Source organism: Lutra lutra, chromosome 4 (genome assembly GCF_902655055.1).
Source record: "Lutra lutra chromosome 4, mLutLut1.2, whole genome shotgun sequence".
NCBI classification, from domain to species: domain Eukaryota; kingdom Metazoa; phylum Chordata; class Mammalia; order Carnivora; family Mustelidae; genus Lutra; species Lutra lutra.
This window is the reverse complement of record NC_062281.1, coordinates 135,144,076-135,169,597: the sequence shown is the minus strand read 5'-3', so window position 1 is coordinate 135,169,597 and position 25,522 is coordinate 135,144,076. Positions and strand designations below refer to the sequence as shown.

The 25,522-nt window shown below is 37.9% G+C and overlaps 1 protein-coding gene across 1 annotated transcript in view; it reads right to left on the bottom strand.

Moving 5' to 3' along the window:
• The window catches only part of ERICH3 (glutamate rich 3), a 94,923-nt gene that overhangs the window by 49,843 nt on the left and 19,558 nt on the right, over positions 1-25,522 (bottom strand). Inside the window, exons 3-8 of the mRNA XM_047724928.1 lie at positions 22,437-22,530; positions 19,860-19,985; positions 16,002-16,073; positions 14,041-14,169; positions 9,202-9,360; positions 3,824-4,042 (exon numbers count right to left, since the gene is read on the bottom strand). Of these exons, the coding sequence (XP_047580884.1) occupies positions 3,824-4,042; positions 9,202-9,360; positions 14,041-14,169; positions 16,002-16,073; positions 19,860-19,985; positions 22,437-22,530 (799 nt within the window). The remainder of the gene's footprint in view (positions 1-3,823; positions 4,043-9,201; positions 9,361-14,040; positions 14,170-16,001; positions 16,074-19,859; positions 19,986-22,436; positions 22,531-25,522) is intronic.

The following is a 25,522-nucleotide window of genomic DNA, read 5'->3' as shown; positions in this document are numbered from 1 at the left end:
GATAATACACTGACTAAAATGGAAATTTTTAAAAAATATTTTAAAATAAAATCAAACAAAAGAAATGTGCAATCTCTCTAGCAAAACTAACATTTGTTAGGCTCTACTGGTTGTTGAAGAAAAAGGATCTATGTCTGGAAGGCATAATTTATTTCCATACTATTTACATAAATAGTATAATTAAGAGTTTAATTTTTTGTATGGATAATGCAATAATATCTGTGAACACAGTACTAATAAACACTTGATTAAATATAAGTAAAATCAAATGTCTGTCCTCAAAAAGCTTCATAATCTGGGAGTAGAAGTAACAAATAATAAAAGTACATGAGTATTGATACTAAGAAGAACAGAGTAAGGGGCATAAGTAAGAAAATCCTTTTGAAGAGAGGAAGAGAAGGGATCCTATTACAATGTACAGAAATCACTACAGAACATAAAGCCTCTGACAGAGGCTGGGAAAAGTGGGTTTGAACACATCCTTCTATCTCAGGTGCCCACAGGCAATTCACAGAGAGAAAGCATCTGGCATTGAGGAAACACCTGACTGATTGTGATTAATATCTCCAGGGATTTGAGAGAAACAAATTTATAGATAAATTCCATACAATTTGGGTTTGAGGATTACAAATGCAGGCTCTAAGTGTCAGTCTACTGAGCGTGTGTATTTAGTTTGTCACTAACTAGTTATGTGACCTTGGCCAGCCTGTTTTTAGTTAACCTTACTTGCCTCCGTTTTCCTCATCTTTAATATGGAGACATTATTTTATCTCTTTCTGGAGTTTATCGTGTGTATTAAATGAGGAAATGTATGTAACACATGGAGCAAAACTCCCAGTACATGGTGAAAGTTCACTAAATAGAAGGTAGAACCATTGCTGTCAACACGGCATATAAACATTTTATTGTATTAAAAGCCAACAAAGGTAATTGAATAGGAAAAAATATATAGACGATTTAAAAGTGAGTGAATAGCCTGCCGAAAGTAGAAATAGAAAAACGCACAGATCAGAGGTGTGGGAGCGGTGGACCAACCAGCTGAGGGTCCAGGGAGTAGTTGAGTTTGCCTTGGATGGGAATGGAAAGCTGGAAAGAACTCAAAATCTGACAGCCCTTGAATGCCCATATCTAAGCATGTCTTTGTACTCTAAAGTTTTGACATCTGGGGCCTTACTGACCTCGAGGGAGACTACACCTCCCAGACTAATTCCTAGAGATGGTAAATGACTTGCCTGGGAGAGTGCCTTTCATGGACAAACTAACCCCTCGGGAGCTTATCCACCCTGCCCCTACCTCTGCTATCTGGCTTTTAAACTCTGGGCCAAGATTCCCTTTCCCTAAGCACCCTGGATCAAGCAGCAGACAACTCAGGGAGGGCCTCCGCACTCCAACGCCTGCCAAAATTATCATACTATTCAATCCTGAACCTGCTTACCTTGTCTTTCCCGTTCCTTCTCTCAGAAACCACAACAAAAGCTCTTGCCCACGTTTCCCTCCCACTTCCCCAGCCTCCTGACCAACACTGGTGCCTTGAGTGGCCCCGTGTGACATGTGTGATGGATAATTTTATCTATCAACGTAGCTGGGCCACAATGCCCACATGTGGTCAAACATTCTGGATAGAACCCTGACCAATATACATGGCATGTCCCTCTCTCACTTACAATATACATGTAAGTGACAAACTGTTTTTTCAGTGGTAATCATCTCTTGATCTATAGGTCTCAACATACCTGAATAATAATAAAACCTACATTTTAAAAGAACCAGGCAGAATATACCTGCTTTCTTTAGGAAAGGAGCCGTTGAAGGTCTTAAGCAGGGGGGAGCATGTTGGGAGCTCGTCTCTCAAGCTTCATTTAACTTCGTTACGTAGAATCTGCCAATACTGAGATAGACTTTGCTTGCTCTTGTTTGCCCTTTCTTCCTTTGACCCTCTGCTCCCCGATTCCATCTGCTAACTTCCTACTCATCTTTCAAGGCCCATTTCAAATGCCATCTTCTCTCCAAAGCGCTCTTCAATCTCCTCAAAGCTAGCATTTCCTTTCTCTGCGTTTTCATTGTGCTTTATTTATACCACCATGAGTGTACTCACCACAATGTGTCATGGTTAGTTGTAGATATTTCTGACTCCTGGCTAAGCTGCAATCTTTCTGAGACTAAGGATTTGGTTTTACTCATCTTGGTAACCTCAGCACCTAGCACAGTGCTTGTCATAATCAATAAAAGCTAAATTGAGCTATTTGTCGATTTAAAGGCAGAACATTAAGCCCACAGATGACTGCAACAGCCCTGTAAAGAATGAGGTAGCAAGCCCCTGACCTGGGGATATAGCACTGAGAAAGGAAAAGGACTGTCAGACACATGAGCCCCGGTCCCCGTGCTAGAGCTGTTTAGTCTGAGACAGCAGCTGCTTACCCTGTTGTCTGGGGGGCATTGGAAAGGAGGCTCATTTGAATGAGATGTGCCATAAATATAAATGTTTATAGGATGAAAAAAAAAAATTTTTCGATACTCATTAAAACTCATACTGATTACATGTTGAAATGACAGTATGTTGACTATACTTGATGAAACAAAGTATGTTAATAAAATTACTTTCACAGGTTTCTTTTTACATTTTTTTAGTGTAGTTAGTAGAAAATTAAAGTTGCATATGTGACTTGCATTATATTTTTATTGGATACTCTATCTGGAAGATTTAGCAATTAACTGATGTGGGATGCAGACAGAAGGAAGCCTAGGTTTTGAGCCTAGATTTTGAGATTTTTATTGAGGAAAAGGTCTTGCTTTATGAGATACAAGGTACCTGAATGGAATAGCGGGCTTCACCATGTCAAATTTGAGGGGCAGGAAACCCTACCAATCAGGCACCAGCAATTCCACAGGGCTCTTGAGGGGTGGGGCGGGGCCTTGACTAGATATAGAAGAAACCCAGCCTCGTTCTTGCCTGGAGAAGCTCGATTACACAAAACACATAAAAAATAGAAACCAACTTTGTTTTGTTTTGTTTTTAAATTGATAACCATAATGGTTAAGTAGTTTCTTATTTGAAAGCCTATCTTTTTATATTAATAAATACTATTTATAGGACCATCCCCTTTTTAACAGGCTGCTGTATAGAACAGGTAACCAACAATACTGTGTGAGGACAAAATCGGGATATGTGGAGGAAAACCTCAGAGCCAAATCTAAGAAGTCGCATGGATTCTATAAAGATGTATAAAAGCTCTGCCAGTCCTGGAACAAGAGGAAACAAAGCAACGGGGCACACTGGCGACTTGTTGGGCTGTGGGATGTACCACACCTTGTCATTTGGTTCCATGGACCATCCCCTAAAGACACACAACACAGAAGGCAGAGACTATGTTCTGCACATTCCTAGGGGAACAGGGGGTGGATCACCAGCAAGCCATATCTCTTTGTCTTTTCCCTCCTCCCCCCGTTTTAAGAGTATTTGGAGGATGTTTTGAGGATGGTAGTCATAAAATGAGTGAATTTAAAGTGTAAATTACATGCTACCTAAATACATTTAAAGGCTGAAGCTTAAATTCAAAGACATTAAAAGGCTAAAAGTAAAAGAATATATATATATATATATATATATATATATATATATATATAATATGTTATTAAATACTGTATATTAAATGCTAATCTAAAGAAAATTAGTACTGTGAGACAACAGAGATTTTAAGGCCAAAAGGAATGTGATAAAGAGGATCCTTTTTTTAATCATAAAGAATCATAAAGAATCACCTCATAGTCAGATAGAGGAATCCTAAAGCTAAGAGCATACAAGAAAACTTGATTACATATTCACCCTGGTAAAGAGAGGATCTAAGCCATTTGGAGCAGTGGTTGGACGGAATCTTCTCCTTCTCCATGATTCAAGTCTATTTTCCCTCGTGATTCTTCCACTGGGGGGAGGAGGTGGAGGAGGAATAGGCATCATGTAATTGTTAATGTTTGGAAGTTGATAGCGATTCACTCTCTGTGAATTGTCCATGGAGTTCTTGAACTTCATCACTGCCTTCTTGCCCTGTAATCACATTTCATGCCATAACAACCAGTGAAACAGTAGTAGTGACCAATGCAACCCAAAATTAAAGACAAGACTGTATGATTTACATTGCATGTAAATACAACTGATAATAATAGGCAAACTCAAAACGCTTCATTTTTTTAATTGAAAAATGCCATTTTGTAGTATCCACAGCAAGTTAAATTTTCATGACTTCCTAACCTTATTGAAGTATATTTTTATGTCAGATACACAGTGATGACATTGTTATAGTACTTTGGGATTTTTCCTCAATAATCCATTAAATCTTTAACAATTTAAAATCAAGGAGGTGGAAGAATTGTACTTTGAGGCAGGGTTGGATAGTTCACTTAACAATGGGGTGTTAGTTCTTTTTGAACCTAGATGTCCATCAACAGACGAATGGATAAAGAAGATGTGGTATATATACACAATGGAATACTATGCAGCCATCAAAAGAAATGAAATCTTGCCATTTGCGACGACGTGGATGGAACTAGAGGGTATCATGCTTAGCGAAATAAGTCAATCGGAGAAAGACAACTATCATATGATCTCCCTGATATGAGGGAGAGGAGATGCAACATGGGGGGTCGAGGGGGTAGGAGAAGAGTAAATGAAACAAGATGGGATTGGGAGGGAGACAAACCATAAGTGACTCTTAATCTCACAAAACAAACTGAGGGTTGATGGGGGGAGGGGGTGGGGTTATGGATATTGGGGAGGGTATGTGCTATGGTGAGTGTTGTGAAGTGTGTAAACCTGGCGATTCGCAGACCTGTACCCCTGGGGATAAAAATATATGTTTATAAAGCTGTAAAAAAAAAAAAAAAAAAAAAAAAAAAGAAAAGAAAGAAAGGATGAATCCCCAAGTTTTGTAGCAACATGGACGGGACTGGAAGAGATTATGCTGAGTGAAATAAGTCAAGCAGAGAGAGTCAATTATCATATGGTTTCACTTATTTGTGGAGCATAACAAATAGCATGGAGGACAAGGGGAGATGGAGAGGAGAAGGGAGTTGAGGGAAATTGGAAGGGGAGGTGAACCATGAGAGACTATGGACTCTGAAAAACGATCTGAGAATTTTGAAGGGGTGGGGGGTGGGAGGTTGGGGGCACCAGGTGGTGGGTATTGTAGAGGGCACGGATTGCATGGAGCACTGGGTGTGGTGCAAAAATAATGAATACTGTTATGCTGAAAAAAATAAAAAATTAAAAAAAAAAAAAAAAAACAATGGGGTGTTAGTTCTTTTCTTACATTGATTTCACCCATCCAGGGGTTATAATATTCCTTGATAATATAATGGCAAGGAAACAAATGCAGACTCTGACCCAAAGACTCTATTCAGCTTATTTTTTCCTACATATTCAACTTGTAGGAATAAACCCTACCAAGATAACTGTACAATATGTTGATGTAAATGTGTAAAAGGATATACACATACACACACACACACACACACACACACACATGCATGCACCAAATTCAGTTGAACGATCGAAAGGAGAATATTTAACTAAATTTTTTTTTGTCTTTGTAATAGATTCTCACCAGGCTTCAAAAAGAATACTATGAATCTATTCATCCTGACATAAAAAGGTCTATGTGATGTGATCACACAATTCTTTTAAATGAATTTGTATGTGGATTTTGATAAAATCAGGGATGACTGGAAGACTTTGAACTAAGGGTTGCCTTTGAGGATTTGGATTATTGGGAGATACCATTTTCCATTTTACATATCTTTGTATTATTTGAAAAAAATGTATCTCTGTATTAATCAAAAATTAAAAAGCACCAAAGGTGTAATCAATCATCATATCACATTTTTCAAATATATTTGAATCTTGGTATTTTCATAAATTGGTCATTTTTGTGCCTCTGAGGTAGCTTTCCAAACTTGAAATCATCTTTAATCACTTTTACCCATTTTATACCAATTTATTTGGTACGTTTCTTTTCAGCCAATTTATTCTTTGAGATGCTTAAATAGAATGAAAAGTTATTTTAAGAAATGGGAATCATTCTTCAAATATTTCTCACTGCTAATAAGTAAAAGCAAGATAAATAAGGGCACATATAGGCTATATTTTGATCGAAAACAACATTTATGTGAACAGAGAAGGATTTAAATAGATATTCAACAATGAATTTAGAATTGTTAAAATAGGTGATATTGCAGGAGCTATTTATGTTCTCATTTTTCTCTTCTTACACTTTCCAATTTTTCTGTGATGGTGTGCATTGATATTGTAACAACAAATATAAATTAAGTGAAAATAATAGGAATAAAATCAATGAATCCAGAACTTTGGGGACTTGGAGATTTTTTTAAAATTATTATTTCTAAGTAGTTATCGGTCAGTTGTATGCCTTATTTGGAAATGGCTTAATAAATTTTTTAAAAAATTACCATGCCATTCCTTACCTTGCTTTTTTAGCCCATAGTGTCTTGGACATCTTTCCATGCTAGTAAAAATAAGTTTACCTCCTATTTTTTGTTTAACATACTTTAATAAACTATAATGTTTTTAAACAACACCCTATTAAATTGTTAGGTATCTTCAATTATTCACTATTACAAATACTATAATACTGAGCATTCTTGAATCTATTCTTCTTCACATTATCTATATATTCCTAAAATAAATTCCTATATGTAAAAATGCTTGAGCATTTAAAATATTGGTACATATTCCCACACTGCCTTAACAAATAGTTATACTAATTTCTATACTTAGCAATAGTGTATGAGAAAATCTTATTGTAAGGATAATCATTATGAACTAAGTCACGATTTTCACTCAATTGCATCTTAACCCACTCTGTTTTTGACCAGATTGCTTTTGCCTAAATTGAAGACCTTCACTCCTGATACTTAGAAACTTGCTTATGTCTGTTGTCCCTTCCAACAATTCCCACATTCATAACTTCTATGTTTTAAGAAAACAATAAGAATTTGGTAGGTACTCACTACATACTCAGCACTCATAAAGACTACTACTTCTTTAGAAATTTCTTGTCTGATTTACATTAAATCATCTTCATCATCAACACCATGGAAAAATAACATGTCTTCTGACAGCGTAGTTATACAGCATTGCAGTATAAGCTCCAGTAAGTTAAGAGACTTCTGTAGGCCTTGATAATTGATATATCACTAATGCCTAGAGCAGGACCTAGTCCATAGTAAGTGCCCAATAAATATTTACTGAATGAAAAGTGTATGTTTAGCTAGTTTAAATTAACATGGAATTAAACTCAATCTTGTCAGCCTAAGAAAGTCACCATTAAGTGCCTATCCCTCAATTACTCATACCCCAAAACCTGCAAACAGGAAAATAAAAGGCCCTATGCAGATTTAACTAATAAATCCATCCAATGGCTTGGAGCAGAACTGGAAAATCAGCTGAAGAGAAAAAAAAAAATCTCTCCCTAGCTGGCAGAACTTGAATATTACTTGATTAGTAGTATTTACATATCTAATAGGAAAAAGAATCTATCAAAGTATAGGAGCTTAGAAAAAATAATAAAATCACCTTGACAAATGTGGAATGTACCCATCCAAGCACTATCTAGGGGAGAGAAAATCCCACCCATTGGAATTTAAATATTTCTAGTCCTAATGGCAAAGTTATCCCTGAAAGACACAGGGAGTTAGCCAAAGACCTTTGAGTTTTCTGGTACCTTTGGCAAGCCCATTCCTAAGATGAGATAGGTACATCAACCCATTTTAACCTGATTCCATTCCCCTATATACCCTCATTCTGATTCCATACTCACTAGGCAACCCTCTCATTGTGATCTGGCTTCTCACGGAGGTCTGTCTATAGCAGGATAATGGACTGCTTCTACAGCTTTGATTATTTGATATCTGGTGAATTAAAGGCCCTTGATTATGATTTGGTTGCTGATTTTGCTTTACTATAGGAAGACAGATGAGCTTGTTCTGTGTTATTCTCGTTAACTAGAGGCAATGTCTCAGGACATATTTGTTCCTGGACACTAGCTGAAACAGGAAATCTCCAGGCTTTCAATGTGGACCCCAGATCCTAAAGTGTCAGCCTAACTGACTTATACCCCAAAAGCTTCTGCCTAGACTTAAGAACTACTCCTTCGACAAAGCGCTACCACTCTTGATATAATTTTTCCTTCTTTCTAGAAAATACTGTTTAATTAACTAAAATAAGGTTTGTGAAAAGTGCTTCATAACCTGAAAAGCATATTAAATGGATAAAATATTAGTTATTATTTGTAGAGTTATATTATACTTTTATAATGAAACACGATCATTTATTTGTCTGGATTCATTTCTTAGTATCCAGGTTATCTGTCAGTTCTAGATAAAAATATCTTAATTTAAAAAAAAATCTTAATCTCATATGTCTTAGGTTTCCTAATAAGAAATGGAACTAAATTCACCCATTTGAACACAGTGACAATTGTTCTCATGACACAGGTTCCTTCTTAAGCTGGCAAGTGTTTCTTCTTCATGTTAGAAATACAAACGATACCCTCCCTCATTACTGAATGTCTTAATTATTCGTCCCTGTTTGAGTAACTTGTATTTTATGTTTACCATGTTTCCCTCTGGTGCTCTCTTAAAATAAGTTAATTACCAGAGACATAACCTTGAAAAGGAAGCAAAGTTAAGCTCCTATGTGTGATTAATTCACCATTTTTTAAAGAGGGACATACTTTTTCTTCTATATCCAACCTTCTCCAGAGTCAAACTTGAAGCAATTTCATACACTGACGGTAAAGTAAGTCAGCATGCAAATGCAAACCTATTCTTGGAAAGTTTCATTTTCTAGGTTCCATGCATGTAAAATTTAGAATCAGTCAACACTGGGTCTGTTCTGATAGAAGTCATATAAGAAGCTTCTCTTTGTTTTTCATACAACTGTTCAAATTAATGAGAGACAACCTTAAATTATTATAAATCTATTCCTTACTCATTTTCCTTAATAACACAAATTATAGGCCTTCCAGTTAAAGTAAAATATAATTAAACAGAAGTACCTAGTAAATGCTTAACAAGTGCATAATATAAATTTCACTGAGTAGATTAATTGAATCTTGCATCTTAAAACTTGTGATAATCTAATATTACCATGAAGAATAAAAAGATATTTCTTGAAGAAGTAACATTTACCCCAATGGGAAATGGAGCTTCATTTTCCAGCAATGAGGTTTTCGATCTGGATCCCGAAGTTATCTTTGGAACAGTTCCCACCACAGGATTACTGGGAAGAGGCTTTAATCGAATTGGAGGCTGCATATTTCCTGGGGCAGTGTATGGTCGAGGGGCTGTCTAGACAATTAGGGGAAAAAATTCCATTTAAATTAGTATCCTGACATGTTTCCAGAACCAATTAATAACCCAACAAATTGTCTAGAGTAATTAATGGTGCCTTTTTACTGAACAGATTAAACTTTAATTATGTCCTTCCATTATACATAGCCTTATGACCCAAAGTATTTGTTAAAACATATGGCGTGGAAGTCCTCTACATAACTGAATGCCACAATTATAGAGTATTCTAGACAAAGGAAATGTTCTCTGTTAGGTTCCCGTATTTAATTCGTTTTGTAAACTTGCTGACAATACCTAATTTATTCAGTGCATGAAATGGTTTTGCTCAATCAAATGCTACCTTGAATAATGTTCCTATTTTTGAGATCTAAAGGAGTATGATTGGAATGGACTCATTTCAGTTTAAATGTTTTCAACATAAACTACTGTAAGTTCTTTACATCTTCAAAATGGTGAAGTAAAAGCAGACAATATGATTCAAAAAGAAGAGAGGTGATGCTTAACTATAATGCATTACCACTTTTTCAACTTCTCCCTTGAAATGCCAGGAAAGTAAAAATGAGAACCAGTAACTGGCAATTGGAAAACACTGTGTGAAAATGGAGATGTTTTCCAAAAAGGCTGGATAGTTTCCATTTGCTCTTCTTCTCTGCCTTCTCTGCCCTGCTCTGGCATCTGGGAGTCATTTCTTCATGGGCTACACCTACTACTCTCTGGATGTTGGTTGGCCTTGGCCAGTGAAGGCACTGGCAGGAGATCAGAGGACAAGAGGCAAGTGGTTGAGGTCTTAATTCTCCTGAACCATTCCCACCAAGGCTGTGATGGGCCAGCTGCGTCTCTCTACCGAATCCAGAACTCCTGTCAGGCCATCCTCTCCTAGCTTATAAGGACTGTCTGCTGGTGCTGGGACCCAGTCCTTCCCTCTCCGTCTCTGGCCTAGGTGCTATGCTTCCCAGGGTGTTGACCCCAACATACTTAACATCCCCAGTGGGTTTTCCTTAACCCTGCTGACATCTTTGTAAGTAGTTTCTTTATTAAACTCTTCCTAATTACCCTATTTGTGTGAGCCATCTGTTTCCTGCTGAGACCCTGACTGATGCATTTTCCAATCAAGAATGTACTGCAGAGAATACCAAAAGGACCAGTATGGAGCTTTAGAAATGCTGTTTGTGGCACTGACAGAACACTAAGTTTAGTATAAAGATCAGCAAAGTTTCAAAAAGAAAAAAAAACAAAAAACAAAAAAAAACAAGTCTCTGGGCCCTGTTGTTCTATTAGGACAAAAAAGTTGGAAACCTGTTAAGAATAATCCATGTAGATTTGGGTTAGAAGGATGGTGTATAAATGACTCATGAACAATGCTTAATGCACTGAGTCAAGAGCAGTGAACAACAAATATTCAACTCTGGAAATGCATTGTGTAATCCATAAAAAAATGATGAGAGGGCAGCTCCTACCACCAAAAATTGGTCTGAGTGCCATCTTGACAAGCATGTCATATGTCGCCAAATGTTAAGTCAACATTCATTGGATTCCAACTATACGCAGTATGAGAAAATTGAAAAGTAATTTTTAACATCTATTGGCAACATATGACAATTAGTGCCAAATAAACTACACAAATACTGCCAAAGAGACAATAACAACAATAACAGAATATCTAAAACCTAACAGAACTTAGAATTAAATGTTATTTGGAATAAACCAACGAGGCTAGGAAAAATTCAAGTTTTCACAAAAGCATCTTATCCAAATGTATAAGCAAGGGAAGAAAATGGGTGAGCAGAGAAAAAAAATGATAAATTTGAGTATCCAGGTAGGTAGAAAGCCAGTTGTGAGACAGACATGGGAAGGGTAGCAGAAATAATATTCCCCAATATCTGTTTTTCTTTCCTCACTAGTAACAGAATTTTTTATCAGGGAACATGGCTATCATAAAGACTACATTTCCTAGCATCTCTTGCAACTCTGTACAGATATATGCCTCAGTTTCAGTCAATAAGATGTGAGCAGAAGTGATATAGGAAACCTCCAGATCATGCCTTTACAAGAAGTGTGCCATCACTTTCCCTTTACCCACTTCCCTGTGGCTGAACTATCGACACAGCAATCTGTCATCTTGGCTTATGTAAATGAAGGCAACACACTAAGTTTGGCAGATTAATGACAAATTAGGAGTCTGAGCTTTTGATGACTTCATAGAGTAGAGATGAGCACACCAGCTGAGATTCACCTAAGCGAGTTGGGGTGGGGAGGGCAACCTTATGTTTAAGTCATTGTTATTTTGGGTCTCTGCATACAAACCTATCTTGTGACCAATACAGAAAGCCAAGTGGATTAACTAAGGCAACATTTGATTTAAAGAAACAGGACAGGAGAGTACATGAGCCAAAAGGCAAAATGTCTTAAAACCCACAAAGATAAATCCAACTAGAGGTTTCTGAACAAGAGAATCAGATCACCCAAAAGAATTCTTTTGAACTCTGTGAAACAAATAATGCCCAAGACTCTCTCTTGTCAAGTAATTCAACTGAACACAAGCATGCTGAAAATCTACTGTAGGAATTTAAGAAAGCAGGTTACTATAAACTAGAACATGATCTATTGGCTTCTGTGCTCTAAATTTTATTTCCCACATTTGCATCAAATATCATTCAGTTAGATGAATATGGCAGTCAAATGTTTAACTGATTACATTTATATCTAAAAACAAATTTGCATCATTCAACTAACAGCTGTGAGCTACAAACTGTTGTAGTTCACATCAGAAGCCACCTTAAATTTGCTATATTTTAAACTGTTTGCAATATATTTTCTTGGAATAAATATGGCACTGTAGCTTAACATTTTCAAAACTGTACCAGAATGTGAATTGAAATTGACTACCTGGTGATTACCCAGTTTAGCTGAGCATTTCTAATTCTTACTAGACGATCTCTGGGGGTGAATTTTCCAAGCTTGTGCAGAATGAGTTGAATGGCTTTCCACAGTTTTAATGGGCATGGTGCAGCTAAAAGCCTATCTGCTATTCTGAAGGTTTAGGTTCAATTAGTGACCAAGTGCAATAACTATTCACTGGATGTTTTCCTTCTTTTTTCAAGAAAGTTAAAAGAAAATTCAACAGCAATATCCCAAGAGGATTATTATCTCCATCTCCAAGGCACTTGCTGGTCAGGAATCAAATTTAAAGGATATGTATCCAGGCTGAGAGAAAGAAAATGAAGATTTGAATTTCTGTAAAATGGGAACCACAGTTCCAAGATCACAATAGGTATCCTTTACGGTGCAGAAGCACCCTAGGGGGTGACCAAGTGAAGAATCGTGGTTTACCAGACAGAAAGGCTTCTGAAGTGCTGGTGTCAGTGTTTCCTGTAATTTTAAAATTACTTTCTCACTCCTGCCACATTAAGATCTCCTGGATGTATCATAAACTACTTATTGAGGGTGTTCAGCTGGAAAATTGAAAAGAAAGCCTTTCAAGGGTTTTTTTCCTCTCTGAAACAGGTGGGAAGATAGAAAACAGCACTTGATTGTTTCTTTTGTTTCAACCAGTTTAAGCTTTTGAGAGCCTAGTGAATTTGCCATCCAAAAAAAAAAAAAAATCATTATTTGTGTACGTCTACATTTAAATGAAGCTTGGAAATATGGTAACAACAAAGGGAAAATGGTTGCTTTTCATAACTTGAGCTGTTCATCGGGAAATGTCAAAACATATTTACCTTTGAGAAATGTCAAAGCTTAACACTATACGAGATGAACCTACTTCAACAATCTGTGAAAGCTTTGCAATTTCTCCCTAAATATTGTGCAATCCAAAAAAAGTTCATGTTAACAAGGAAATATATTAGGCCACACAAAGCAAGAATAAAGATGTGATCAAGCAATTCATTTACAACTTAAACCATCAACCTCCAGCAAATATTCTGCAAATCTTTTTCTGTACCTATATATTGTTTCAAGCTACCTCACCTTCCTTCAAATTAATCCTATCTCTATATTATAAATGAATCAAACTGGGATGAAACGGTTTGGGCAATTTCTTTAAATAGAATCTCCGCACATTTAACTATGTTTATGTTAGAGTATTTGCCCATGCTTTTGATAAAAGAAACACAAATATAAGTATCTGGCCCAACAGGCTATATGGTATGATTGAGTTTGTGTGCATAAAATAAGTTTGACAGATAAGGTAAGAGTGGAGGGAACAGTGAGGACAAAGTCCAGAGGTCAGAAAACACAGGACATATGTGGAATGACTAGTGGTTCAATCTTGCTGCATTGTAGAGTGCTAAAGGGTAATCATGAGGGGAAATATTGGTTTGGCTAAATTGAGGTCGTATGGCTTAGGGTCTTAAATGTCAGGTGAAAAAGTCTGGGTTTTTCTAAAAAATGTCACAGAGCCAGTGAAGGCATGTGGGTATGTAAGTAACAAGTAATCTGCACTTTAAAGAAACTACTCTAGCACTAACAAGCAAAATGGATTTGACAAGGGTGATACTGATTAAAAGTGAGGCATTCAATAAAGACAGTTGAACAGATAGAAGACCACATTGGCATTCAGTAGGATTCACAGAATTATACAGAAAAGCACTCAGAGAGAATTTCTTCTGAGAGTAATTAGAAATTATATATTATTTAGTCAGAATGGTGCATGATATAGTATTTGATATGACTCACCAGTGTTCCTGGACTGGAATGTCCTTCATCAACCAGGACACTATGGCCACGGTTAGTTTTCGGGCCAGCTGGGGGGTGGGGAGACAGGACTGGCATGTTATTTTCTATAGACCATCTTGTGGGGTCTCCCTAGAATAAGAAAGTGATTGAACAAATTGATGCATAATTAGCAATGAAGGTTATGTTATTGCCTGACGGTTAAGAGATACTGTATTACTAAAGAAGTCCTTTCCATTACTTTCCAAAAGTATTCCTCCTGAGGTCTATCATGACAGAAAAAGTTTCCATAGCTGTAGTGGTGCATTGGGTGTGATAATGAGAGGCAGGAATTTCAGTCTGCTATATTGGAAGAAACAGCTGTACCCAAAGAAACAGCTATGGATACAGTGGATTTTAGCAACAATATTTAGGAATCTGCTTTAAACAGATCACTACAAGAAGCATGGTGTTCCTCACAGCTTTGGTCAGTAAAGACTACCAGAAACTATTACTTTTCTACCTTAAAAAAATAATGAAATCATGCCCCAAGCAAAAGGGTTGCATATTATATGAGGAACTTAAACCACAGGTCTTTCACCAAATGCAGCTACAAAGTGAAAATTGTTTTGAATAAAAATCATATAGGGAGGAACTGGAGTGTCACTCAGGAATTTCTGCCAGGGTTGTAACATGTTCACATGCTTAGTTAGTGCGTCCGCCAACCAGGGTGAAAGTGAATCCCACACAGCTTCCAGCAGCGTTTGTCACTATTTCCAGGGACCATTTTTCTCCATCAACATTCCAGCAGTAAGTTAGAGAATTTATAACTCAGTCTTTTATGTAGGATAATATTGGCAAGGTTGAATTAACCACAAATCTCTACACACCAACTTTTCTGATCTTTTTTTTTTAAGATTTTATTTATTTATTTGACAGAGAGAGATCACAAGTAGGCAGAGAGGCAGGCAGAGAGAGAGAGGAAGCAGGCTCACTGTCGAGCAGAGAGCCCGACGCGGGACTCATTCCCAGGACCCTGAGATCATGACCTGAGCTGAGGGCAGAGACTTAACCCACTGAGCCACCCAGGCGTCCCCAACTTTTCTGATCTTGAAAAAATGACCTATCTGCTGTTATTTAACAATACTTTTGTAACAAGATTCTCTTTTAATCATGATGGAATAGGCAGATTTGTGTCTATTAGGCAAGAAGGAAAAATTATCCTTATATGTGGCAACGTATTCTCCAGAAGGTTTACAAATATTCCTTAGTTTGTGAAATGTATCTTGGGCCCCACATTTGTGACACAACACAGAAAATGAAGAATTACCTGACCATTCAAATGGCTCAGGAAATTGAATAAAACTGCCAACCTCAAATGAAATCTTTCAGACATGCTTAATTGAACCTCTCAACCCCTGATTCAAATGTATATGCTTCATAAGTTGACTGCAAAGAAGGGATATCAAATATAAAAATAAAAACAAATAAGGAAATTTTTAAATGCCTTGTACAGAACGTCTAAATCTTAGGCTTTTGTTTGCCAAGGTAGATCTTTCCTACTGTATTCCAGGGTCACCTGTGCATGAAAATGTGCCACTAGATAACTCTGAGAATGCCATTTTCCATCACATTGGCAACATCACCATCTATTTTCAGTTTTTTCAGACACAAAACAAAAATCCTTGGGTCTCTGTCACATATCAATCAAGAAAAGACAAAAACAAAATTTCAAACTTGAAAAGGGTGTTTCCGTGATTGCTTTGAAAGCTTTGTACTTTACAAAGTTGCAGAAGAAGCCCCTATTTTGCCATGAGCTTTGCCCCTATTTTGGGAGCCAAGATAGAGTCTTGGTGAAACTATCACCTGACTTCAGCCAAGAGTACTCAAAAGTAAAGTGCCTCAAAAAGCATCAATAATGGTGCCACTGACTTTTAAAATCATAAAATAATATTATGAAGTAAAAGAATTATGTAGCTCCTTACCTTAAATCTCTGAATTCGCTCCTTCCTAGCTAAGGTCTCCAGTTTTCTTTTTATTTCAAGCTGATGATAACGCTAAGCACAAGGGAAAGAAGAGAGGAGAGAATCATGTCAATCACAGCAAAGTTTTTTTTTTTTTTTTTAAGATTTTATTTATTTATTTGACAGAGAGATCACACTTAGGCAGAGAGGCAGGCAGAGGGAGAGGGAGAAGCAGGCTCCCCGCTGAGCAGAGAGTCCGATGTGGGGCTCGATCCCAGAACGCTGAGATCATGACCCTAGCCGAAGGCAGAGGCTCAACCCACTGAGCCACCCAGGCGCCCCCAAAGTTTTTTTTTTTTTAGAGGAAAATAATCTCACCAGCTGACTGTATTCCCCACTTACCCCTCCCCCACCTTGTCACTGAGATGGAGAAGAATCACCTGTGTAAGTGTGCAAGTGGGAATATAAATTGGTACAACTCTTTGGAAAGCCGATTCCTAATATAAAGCAGTGAAAAGTGTCCCTACCCTTTAACCGACACATTTCACTTCCAAACCTAGGAGGAAATCGGAATTAAAAGAAAACATATCTGTGTTATACACAAAGATACTACCTGAAAGGAATTTTTTCTTCAAAGTAAAAATTCAGAAGCAGTATAAATCTTAAAGAGGATGGTTAACGCTGGTGCACACCCATATAATGGGATAGAATATAATCATTAAAATAAGATTCATAAAGATTTTGTAAAGAAAAAATGGAAAATACATGTCATGAGGGAAAAATGTAAAATATGGAATTGCACAGAAATACAATTTAATTGATCAAGTTCAAACTGTGTGGCTGCCCCCGTGCCAGGAAGGGGCATCCTGTGGGCGTCATCTCTTCTTGAACAACGCTAATTGCTAAGCAGTCTCATTGCATGAGTGCAGAAACGGAGGCAGAGGACCAGAAACTTGCTCCCAGGTCACACATCTGGTCAGTGGTGAAACTGTCATCTGGGGCTCAGTCTGCTGGACGCTAACTTCCTGTTTCTTTGCTCTTATTTATTTACTTTTCATAAGACTCTGGCCCCACATTTTTAGCATGTTTTTATTAATGCATAACTGTGAACAGAGACTAAAAGGAAATGTATGTCAACAGCAGTTCTCTCTGAGAGGAAGGATTCTCTGAAGTTATTTTCCTTTGTGTCCATTCTTGAGTTTTCCTAATTTTCTGCAATATATTAATTATAAAATTTAAAAATAAACCTCATGTAAAAGTAAGCTGCTTACAATACTATTTGAAATCATTCAGACACATTTGAGGGCATTTGAAAAGTGTTTTTTTCTGTGTCCTTGATCCCCTCGTGCAGCCCGTGGGACCCTGCAGGCTCGATCTTCCCCTAGCGAGTATCAGCCCTCTTCAGATACTTCCCTTTCCTCTCTCCCTCACCCTTCTTCTCTCACCCTCTGATCACCACACCTCATTACGCTCACTATCAGCCATTTTCCATTGTCCATTTATGCCCAAATCTGCAGCCCTCTCTCTCAACCTCACCCGTCTTCACAAGGCCACCAATGTCTTTGTTTCTCGGTCACACCAAATTCCTTCTTTTCCCCAGCACTTCTGGGTTTCACCCTTCCGGCAGCTTGTGAGAGCCTGCCGGCTCTCTGTGGGGTCTGGTTTTCCACCAGGTGAGAGCTCCCTCCTAGCCCTGCTGCAGTCCCTGAGCTCCCAGCCTCCCCTCCACCCGCGCGGCAGTCCCTGAGCTCTGTCAAGCGCGCGCGCCACCTGCCGCGCTAGCGCCCCTCAGCGGTGCTCTGGCTCCTTCTCCCCAGCCCTCCCCGTTCAGTCAGTTGTCAATCTTTCTTCCGGTTCACATCTCCTCTCATCTGGGAGAGCTGCCTCTCCCCAGCGTCTCCACGACTGCTGTTAGCCCTCACCCTTCGGCAACAGCTTCCTAATTGACCTCCCACCTCCAATCTTTTCCAGCTCATTAATCCATCTCCCACATTTTTAGCAACATCATCTTTCTAACAAGGCTCTGCTCATTTACTTCACGCCCCTGCTGAAAAAACATCTCATCGTCTCATCACCTACACTCCAAACCTCGCTGGGGACTCAAGGCCCTCCAGAAACCGGCCCTGGCCTACTGAAGAGTGTCACTTCCTGCTGCTCTTTCAACCAGCCCACTGTGTGGTCTGGCCTCAGTGAGCTTTCTTGCCCAGCCACGGTGTCCTCTCTTCTCTTACCACAGGCCTGCGGTCCTCAGCCTCTCCAATGCCTTTCTCAGGCTTTCCTGTGGCGCCTCATTTAGCCTTCAAGGTCCAGTTCAAATAGCAGGACCTCTGTTCAGCCTCCTCTGACTCTCACAGAGGCAAGTCATCATCCCCATCTTCCTGGAGCCCAGTTGGTTTTTCCTCTCTCCTAGCATGTGATCACTTTTCACAATAGTTTTTTATTTTGTTTTTTGCTTTTTTTTGGCTTTGGATTTTTTTTGTTTTTACATCTCACGGCTACATCACATAACTTCATACTGGCACAGGGTAAGCCTACAGTTAATGACTGACGTTTCTTGTATGCATGAATACATGAATATTAATATATAACAGCATTAGTAAACAGCATCGTCATAAACTAATGTGAGACACATGTGACAATTTAGAGACACATTCATTTGTTAATATATTAATATATTATATATCACAATTATATATTACATTTTATAAAATTATATATTACATATTAACAGTTATCTAAGGTATCTATTCCAAACTTTAAGAATGTATGAAGACTGAAATAATAACATATTTAACAGTTATGATGTGTCAATTACATGAAAATTTGGAAAACTAAACTTCAAAGATCAGAGCTAATACCGAACTTGGTATCTATTGGTTAAATTTGAAACTAGGTATAGATTAATTTACTGTACTATTCTTTTAACACTAGTTGCAGAATTCCAACTAATACTCTTATAAGCAAGTGAATTTGGGGACCATAAACAATGATCCCACATAATTCATGCACATGATATAAAACATAAAATGAATTCCTAAATTAACAGATCATATCTTATCTGAATGCAACACTTGCTCAATATAATGGTAGCATAATAATAAATATTTTAAGTGGCACTACACTTAGTATTGGTTTACTGGTGATTCTACAGTTGTTCATAAATGTTTACTGCACTCACAGGTCAAGGCTTTCACCAGCCAAGTTTTCTGATTTACTGCTGCATGGCCAAACCAAGAAGTGACATGCTTTTTCATGGAGATTAAAATGGTGTTGATGCTTGAAACTATAAGTTCCATGGAGCAAAGCTAAAATAATTTATCAAGTTAGCTAGATATCCTACTAAAAATGCCATGTCAGACTTGAAAAAAAAGTTGTTGATGCTTAGTTTATGAATCTACACTGACCAATGTGGCCTAAAGTAGGAGGGACAGCAGATGTTTCAATGCTTCTTTCCTGAAATTTAGCATACGGCTCAGCTTCAGAGCCTTAAAAGAATAACAAATCTGAAATAATTCATGGCAGTGGAATTACTGATATTTAAACAGATGTCACTTTTTTTTTTTAGCAAATGGAAATTGAGGTACAGATGGTGAGGGCCGGTATGTTTTTGAGTAGCCATTATGGATTAAAAATCTACATTTGTTAAATTAAATACCACAAAATATATACTGATGTCCATATTTTTTCCTAACTGAAACGGAGAAAAGCTTAGTCTCTTGGCACCTTGCTACCTAGAGAGTAGAAGAGTATTTCTCAGGGAACCTTGTTCCATTCCTTTTCCATGAAATACAGGAGGAATTCCTCGGCTTCTGGGTACAGGAGTGTTATTAATTGTCATATTAGAAAGTATCTATTATAAAGAAAATGTAATTACTTTACCTCCATATCAAGAACTTTATGGAAAATAGCCTGAGCTAGGCACTCCCGGATATATTTTTGGTGATCCTTCTTCATGATATTTAGTTTGTATTCTTTTTCAGAAAGTATCCTTCCACTTCTTGTGATCTGACATGAATAAATAAAACAGACATGGAAATACAAAGCAGAAAATGTACTGTTCATTACCAAAAAGGGAGCGAGAGAGCGACAGAGAGAGTGGCAGTGTCTTCTAAGCATAAGAGAGTATACCACTATAGTTGATAAATGTTCACTTTTAATGAATATTTCATAAAGAAAAAAATCAGTCTCATATACCCATCATTGAGAAAACACACACAGGTGGTGCACTTGACGTTTAAAACAAGGTTTTCATTAGAGTTACAATGTCTTCTTGATGGAACCCAGGTGTTCCTTTCAATTCTTTCTTTCTTTTTTTTTTTTTTAACACATTTGGGAAGAGGAGGTGTGGTGCCACCTTGAAACAATGAATAGGAGCAGTGATCACAGGACTGATGATCTTACAGGAAATGACTCTGAAGGGCAAAACATGTAAGCTACAGAGGTGCTCATCAGTTTGTTTTAAAAATAATTAGTTTCATTATTTTCACACGGCTTTTTCTCCTTCCACTCTCCAACCCAGAATGTAATTTAATTTGTCATGATTCAGATTTTTTTCAGATTATTCAGGGCTGCAGATATAAAATATTCCAGACTGATTTCAACTGGCATCATTGAAAATGCCAGAAGTCGTAGTTTCTGCTTTTTATTTACTTGTTTTTCTTTTCTCTTACTCCTTCCTAAGGGCCTATTTGGTATTATGTTTCTGTATCTTCTGTAAACAGAAGATGCTATCCTTTCTGGATTGTTCATCTTCTCCCTTTCCACTTAATTATGCTCTGCTCCTTCATGTGTAATCCAAGGCCACATACTTCTTAATTTTGATAACTAGCTTTATAACACTGTTGGTTCAATGTATTGGAGCTCAGGGACCAAGGAGAGTTGTGTTACAAGTGACCGGATACTGATGATCTTTTTTTATATAGCTATTTTTTCCCCCCAATGGAAGAAAGGGGTATGGTTCTAAAAAGTGTTTCCAATCACAAATAACTCAGTTAGTCTTTGAGATGTGTTGTCTGTCCATGGGATATCATGCTATTTGCTTCCAACAGAGAAAAAATGTTGAGAACGTGCTGTACTGTGGCCCCCCATTTAATAGTGTCCTCGTCCTCTCCTCTCTGAGAGATGTGATTTCCCCAACTAGATTGGAAGGCATTACAACGGCAGAAGTTCTTAAACTTAAGCCTGCATCAGAATCAGAAAACAAGTTGAAAAACAGATTGGTGGGCCTCGGCCCACAGCTTCTGACTCAATAGGTCTGGGGTGGGGGTCTAAAATTTGCATTTTCTAACAGGTTCCCAAATGATGCTGAATACTGCTGAGTCAGGAACTGTATCTGAACCACCGTACTAGAGAAATCTTCCTTATGTGAGTTGTCATGCACATAACCAATGTTCAAAAAATGCTTGTTAATATGTTGATGAGTACATACCAAGTCCTTCCCATTTATACATAAAGCTCGCAGATTGTTATCCAAAGAAGTAATGTTAATAGTGACCACAATAGTTGCTTATGACACATCTCTTATTGCCACAGCAATCCTGAGGGCTGGGTAGCATTGTCTTCATTTAACAACTGAGGAAGCTGGAGTGAAGAAAGTAAGCTGCATGAATTGTTCCAGAGTCTCTGACTTGTAAATGGCAGAGCCAGGTTTCAGCCAGGTCTGTCTGATAACAAAGCCCCGGGAGACAAAAAGCAAGCTCTCTGGAGACCTACCCAGCCAGAGTGCCAAGCACATAACAACAATTAGAAACACAATGCGTATCCTTTCAACACCATGGCAACAAGGGTTAAGGAAATTCACTGTGTTTTAAGAAGGTAAACAGCTAAAATCCTTACTCACACTTTCTATAACCACACCCACTTCTTTCAAAGGACAACTATAGTATTTTTTAAAGGTTTTCACATTAAGAACATTTAGAGAAATGGAAATCTTGTGGAAATGATAGTTTTGGAGCTAAGGAAGGACACGAAAGTTACCAATAAACCATCCAGGAAAGGAAACAGGTTTTTAAAATTCAAGGGGAAATTTTGAACTGTTCATGTCTTCCACATGATATTCTGTGATTATTAAAAATAACATTTTTTTTTCCTGAAGACAATAAAGTATTCTCTATGCTTAATCCCTAATAGTTCCTGGCTCATACGATGTGTTCAATAAATATGTGTTGAATAAATGAATGAATAAACAAACAAGTAAAATATGCTATTGGAAGCTCCTAGGGTTTTTCCTCAATAATTTATAAGTAGCCTTAGCGGTCATTGTGACCGCTCTTCCTATCTTTTGAAACACAGCTTCAAAAAGATAAATCAGAGCTCTGGAAAGAAGTAATTTTTCTAAAATGAAGGAGTGAGGGGAATGTTGTCCCTAATTAGCTCAAAGAAGAAACCAGAAAAGGGAGAGAGAACTACTGGATTTAATGAAACAAGAGGGCAGGTAGGAAGTAAGCCAAATCTTACCAGGCCTGATCTTAAAAGATGCCGCCTTATCCTTGTGTTGTTGAAATATCCAGTCAGGTGTTTATCGGTAAGACTATTATATGCTGCCAGCAATCTGGAAGAGAAAAATGAAACCATTAAGGTTTTTGAAGTGTTGCCTAATAGCCAAGAGATTCTTGACTTTCTCATCCCCAAACTGTGCATAATCATTCACTCCTCCAGACAGCTAGTTATTCATGTATGTGTTCAATAAACAGGTACTGAGGACTTACAGTTTTCCAGGTTTTATGATAAGAACTGAGAGACAGTCCTGACATTGTTTATTTTACAGACAAGTATGGAAATCAGACATGAACAATTATATTGGGTGTGAAAAATCCAACAATAGAAATATGCAAAACTCATGGGGACACAGAAAAGGAGACTACCAACTCCAGTTGTCCGGAAAGTCTTCTCAGAGGAAGCCTGATGGGAAATCTGGAGTTCTTTCCAAGGACTCTTCAGCCTCTACCCTAAATTCTAGCAGCAAACTTAAATATACTTCCTCAACGTATTCTTCCATATCTTCAGGACACAATGCCGACATTACTGCCAAGGCCTCTCTCTCTCTGACCTGTTAGCTAGTGGATAGGACCAGAGATTCACAATCATGTCTTCTCCCAACAAATATTCCCCAGTGCAAACTGGATGTTCTGTGTTACCTTCCACCCCTCCCTCCCTAAAACCTTGAGGTACGCTACATATCACATAAGATTGGAAGGGCAGGATCTTGTGTTATTCTTAGTATCCCTTTGGAAGTATTTATTGTGTACCCAAATAATGATGTGTTCAATAGGGGAAAACACAATTTTGTTTGGGCCTCTTTCCTACTGGTATAAACTTCTAAGTTTAAGTTCAGCAGCCTGGAAGTCTTAACTTCCATGTCTATATCTACAGCTATGTCTATATATCTCACACAATTTCAAGAACTCCACATCCAGAACTCCCTCCCCTCCCCCCCCAATTCATAGATTACTTTCGATTTTTAGGATCCTTTATTTTAAGAGTTAAAGGAAAACAAATTTGTTCCTTGATTACATCTTATATCTTGGAAGGTGGTCACTCTGAGTCTACAATCAAAGTTTGATGCTATTTTTTTTAAAGATTTTATTTATTTATTGACAGAGAGAGAGGGAACACAAGCACAGGGAGTGAGAGAGGGAGAAGCAGGCTTCCCACTGAGCAGAGCCTGATGCGGGGCTTGCTCCCAGGACGCTGGGAGCGTGACCTGAGCCGAAGGCTGCTGACACTTAACCAACTGAGCCACCCAGGCTCCCCTAAAGTTATTTTTTCTAAGTTTTAACTTACCCTCCACTGATTATCATTACCTTACAAAAGCATACGTACCTACATTTACATGTGTGTATCCAGGTAGGCACGTGTGTTCATCCATATACATAAATGTGAGTGTAGGTACATACATATATATAGAGAGAGAGAGATGAAGACAGAGAGAGACAGGTAGAGAGAAAGAGGCAAAGAGGGAGAATTCACAAGCCTAAACATATCCCTAAAATAAGGCTGTCTTTAAAAAAATGTATACCCTATTACCTGCAGCAAAGATTCACAGTCTGTACATGTGACGAGCATTTAATCCTTAACTTATTTGGAGGCCACATCAGGGACGCATATGATACAGTCAAGTAAATGTCATTAGTGACAATTTTATTTAGCTGCCTTAATTACATAGAGATGGTATTGGTGACCTTTTCCTGCCTCTTTTCTCCTTAACACCCATCTTAGGAAAGTTATATGCTGTCAAATGGTAAGGAAAGTTTAATTTTGTCCACAAAAGACACTGAAAGCAGTTACAAAGCCCAGAAGCCAAGATGCCACATGAGAAGCCATTATTTCACGGGGTTTATGTAAAAAGACAACCTGAGGGCTTCTGTAATGCACATACCAAACCAGCCCCAGATAATGCTTTGAAACCATCTTTTAAATGAACTGTCTTGGTGTCCTATAGTTCATCAAAGGTTTCCTGTCTCCAAAAGGTCAACACTGTATCCCTTACCCTTTCTGAATCTCAGAATATCTTTTCAGCAACTCTTATCAGAAAGGTGAGCAGGTGTCTCTCGGTCCTAACAATCATGATTCCACAGTTCACAGATTCTTAAGATAAATTATTAGACAGATATCATATATAGTCTTTTGTCTGTTTTTCAGGCTCTAGTTTAAAAAAAATCAATAGTTTTGGAATAGCTGTGAGTGCTAAAACCCTGATTAAATGAAATAGGGTCAAAAAGTTAGGATAACATGAACTTTAACTTCCCTACTGGCTGAAAAGAATCCCCCTTTTTCAATTCAGAATTTGTAACTTTTTCAATATTTAGGTCCTAAGAATAATGCTTAGCCAGCTTTGGCGACACCTCATCCTAATTCTGCCCCTTCAGGCTCATACTAAATGAGTATGTGTCCATGACATTCCTCCAGTCTTACCGAAAGGTCCAGTGGAGTTGAAACCTTTGAACACATCAGCTTTCTCACCTTTAAAGATTGAAAGTCCCTGGTTGGGATGCTATTTGTAAAACAACTCTTTCCATGACTATCATATATCTGGCCTTGGCAGAAAATTTGAAAAATAACTAGCTGGGTCCATCCGGGGTCACTGATTTCTTTTTCAGCAGTGTCTAATTTTTTTTTAAACTGAAACTTTAGAGTAACAAACTGTTTGATAACAAGAAATTGTACTAAAGTGAATTATATACAGAGTTAGAAAAACAGTTGTTAAGGACTGAATGTTTGCTTCCCCCTAAAATTCGTATGTTAAAATCCTAAACCCCCGTGTGATGGTATTAGGAGGTGGTGGGCTTCCAAAGTAATAGGATCAGAGCGTGGAGTCCTCATGAATGAGATTGGTGCCCTTATAAAAAAGACCCCAGAGAGCGCCCTTGACCCTTTCACCATATGAGGAGACAGCAAGAAAACAACCCGGTTTGAACCAGGAAGCAGCTCTCACAAGACACTGAATCTGCGGGCACATAGATCTTGGACTTCCCAGCCTCTAGAACTGTGAGAAATAAATTTCTGTTGTTTAAGCCACCCAGTCTGTGGTAGTCTGTCCCAGG